The sequence below is a fragment of the Phaethon lepturus genome, unplaced genomic scaffold (genome assembly GCF_000687285.1).
Source record: "Phaethon lepturus isolate BGI_N335 unplaced genomic scaffold, ASM68728v1 scaffold3979, whole genome shotgun sequence".
Lineage (NCBI taxonomy): Eukaryota > Metazoa > Chordata > Aves > Phaethontiformes > Phaethontidae > Phaethon > Phaethon lepturus.
In genome coordinates, this window is record NW_010561049.1 from 4,566 (window position 1) to 5,975 (window position 1,410).

At 55.2% G+C, this 1,410-nt stretch overlaps 1 protein-coding gene across 1 annotated transcript; it reads left to right on the plus strand.

The window, feature by feature from the left end:
- The first annotated feature begins 511 nt into the window (after positions 1-511).
- LOC104626029 (feather keratin Cos1-1/Cos1-3/Cos2-1-like) lies at positions 512-840 on the plus strand. Its single transcript, XM_010293842.1, is given in 2 exon segments — positions 512-622; positions 624-840. Coding segments are annotated over 2 exon segments (276 nt in total). The 5' UTR covers positions 512-563.
- Positions 841-1,410: the final 570 nt, after the last annotated feature.

A 1,410-nucleotide genomic window follows, 5' to 3' on the forward strand; every position in this document is an offset into this window, starting at 1 on the left:
CAGTGTGGGAAACCAAAGCACAGCCCGTGTCATTAGCTGTGATGGTTTGCATTCAAGATGAGCTTGTCAGAAAATTGTTCCCTCTGCAAGGGGTGCCTCTGGTCCTGCGGCAATGAAGGGCAGGTATAAGAGCCAACCCAAGTCCCTGCTCCCTCATCCCCTTCTCCTGCTTCCTTCTCCTTTGGAATTCGGTAAGTCTGAAGCCCCTTCTCCTCCTCTTCCAGAGTGGGATCTCTTCTTGATGGACAACTCAGCTGATATTGGCTCTGTCCTGTGATGGAACCTGGAGCTCCTTGTCATGACAGAAAGAAGTGGGTGGAAGTTCTGCTTAGAGAGAGGCTGGGATGTGGCTGAGGGGAGTTTTGATTAATGAATTACGAGAACGCCTCTCTGAGCCAGGCTGTTCTTTGGAGGGCAATGAAGAACATATGGTTCCTGGCCCTGCTTCCAGTTACCCACTCCTCATTCTTTGTGACGGGGTATCCAGGCTGCTCCTCACTCACTCTTGTGCTCTGCTTCCTCCCTGCACTCTCTCCCAGGTGCACCTCTGGACCCTTAGCGACATGTCCCGCTACAACCAGTGCCTGCCATGCCGGCCCTGCGGCCCGACCCCGCTGGCCAACCGCTCAGAACTCCACCGTTGTCATTGAGCCCCCTCCCGTGGTGGTGACCCTGCCCGGCCCCATCCTCAGCTCCTTCCCGCAGAACACCGTTGTGGGATCCTCCACCTCCGCTGCCGTTGGCAGCATCCTCAGCTGTGATGGAGTGCCCATCACCTCTGGGTGCTCTGACCTCTCTGGCATTTCCAGCCGCTACTATGGCAGAAGATGCCTCCTGTGATAAATATGTGCCTGGGACAGACCCACGGAGACTCCTTGAGGAACTCAAAACATGGTACTGGGCAGGGGATTGAGATTTTTTGGCTATGTTTTCAGTTTAGCTGAGTGGCTTTGCCTTTCATTCCCCTTTCATTGTTTGCTTCGGTTCCCCTTGGCAGCAAGGTCCCACCAAGGTCAGCCTGGTACAGACCATCTGCCTCCTGTCCCTCTATGGGACACACAGACAGACAGACATCGTGCAAGAACTTCTCCAAGGCCAAGGTCTGCAGACTCTTGGCTTCCCCCGGGGCTCCCTGCACTGGCGGCCACCACTCGGTGTGATTTTCTTTCCCTCTTTTGACTAATTAAAGTTCTGCTGCATTCAAGCCCGGCCTCCATGTAGTCCTTCCCTCTGTGGCCTGTACCCAAAAAGGGGAGGTGTTTTGCTCTGGGGTGGAAGGGGCTGAGGGCACAAGGACACCTTTCTCTATTCACAGGGGAATGGGAGATTGGGACATGGTGCAGTGCGATCAGTTTTGGGCACCATTCCCTGGAGCTGAGGAAGACATCCCTGGCTGCTGCGCTGCCAGTC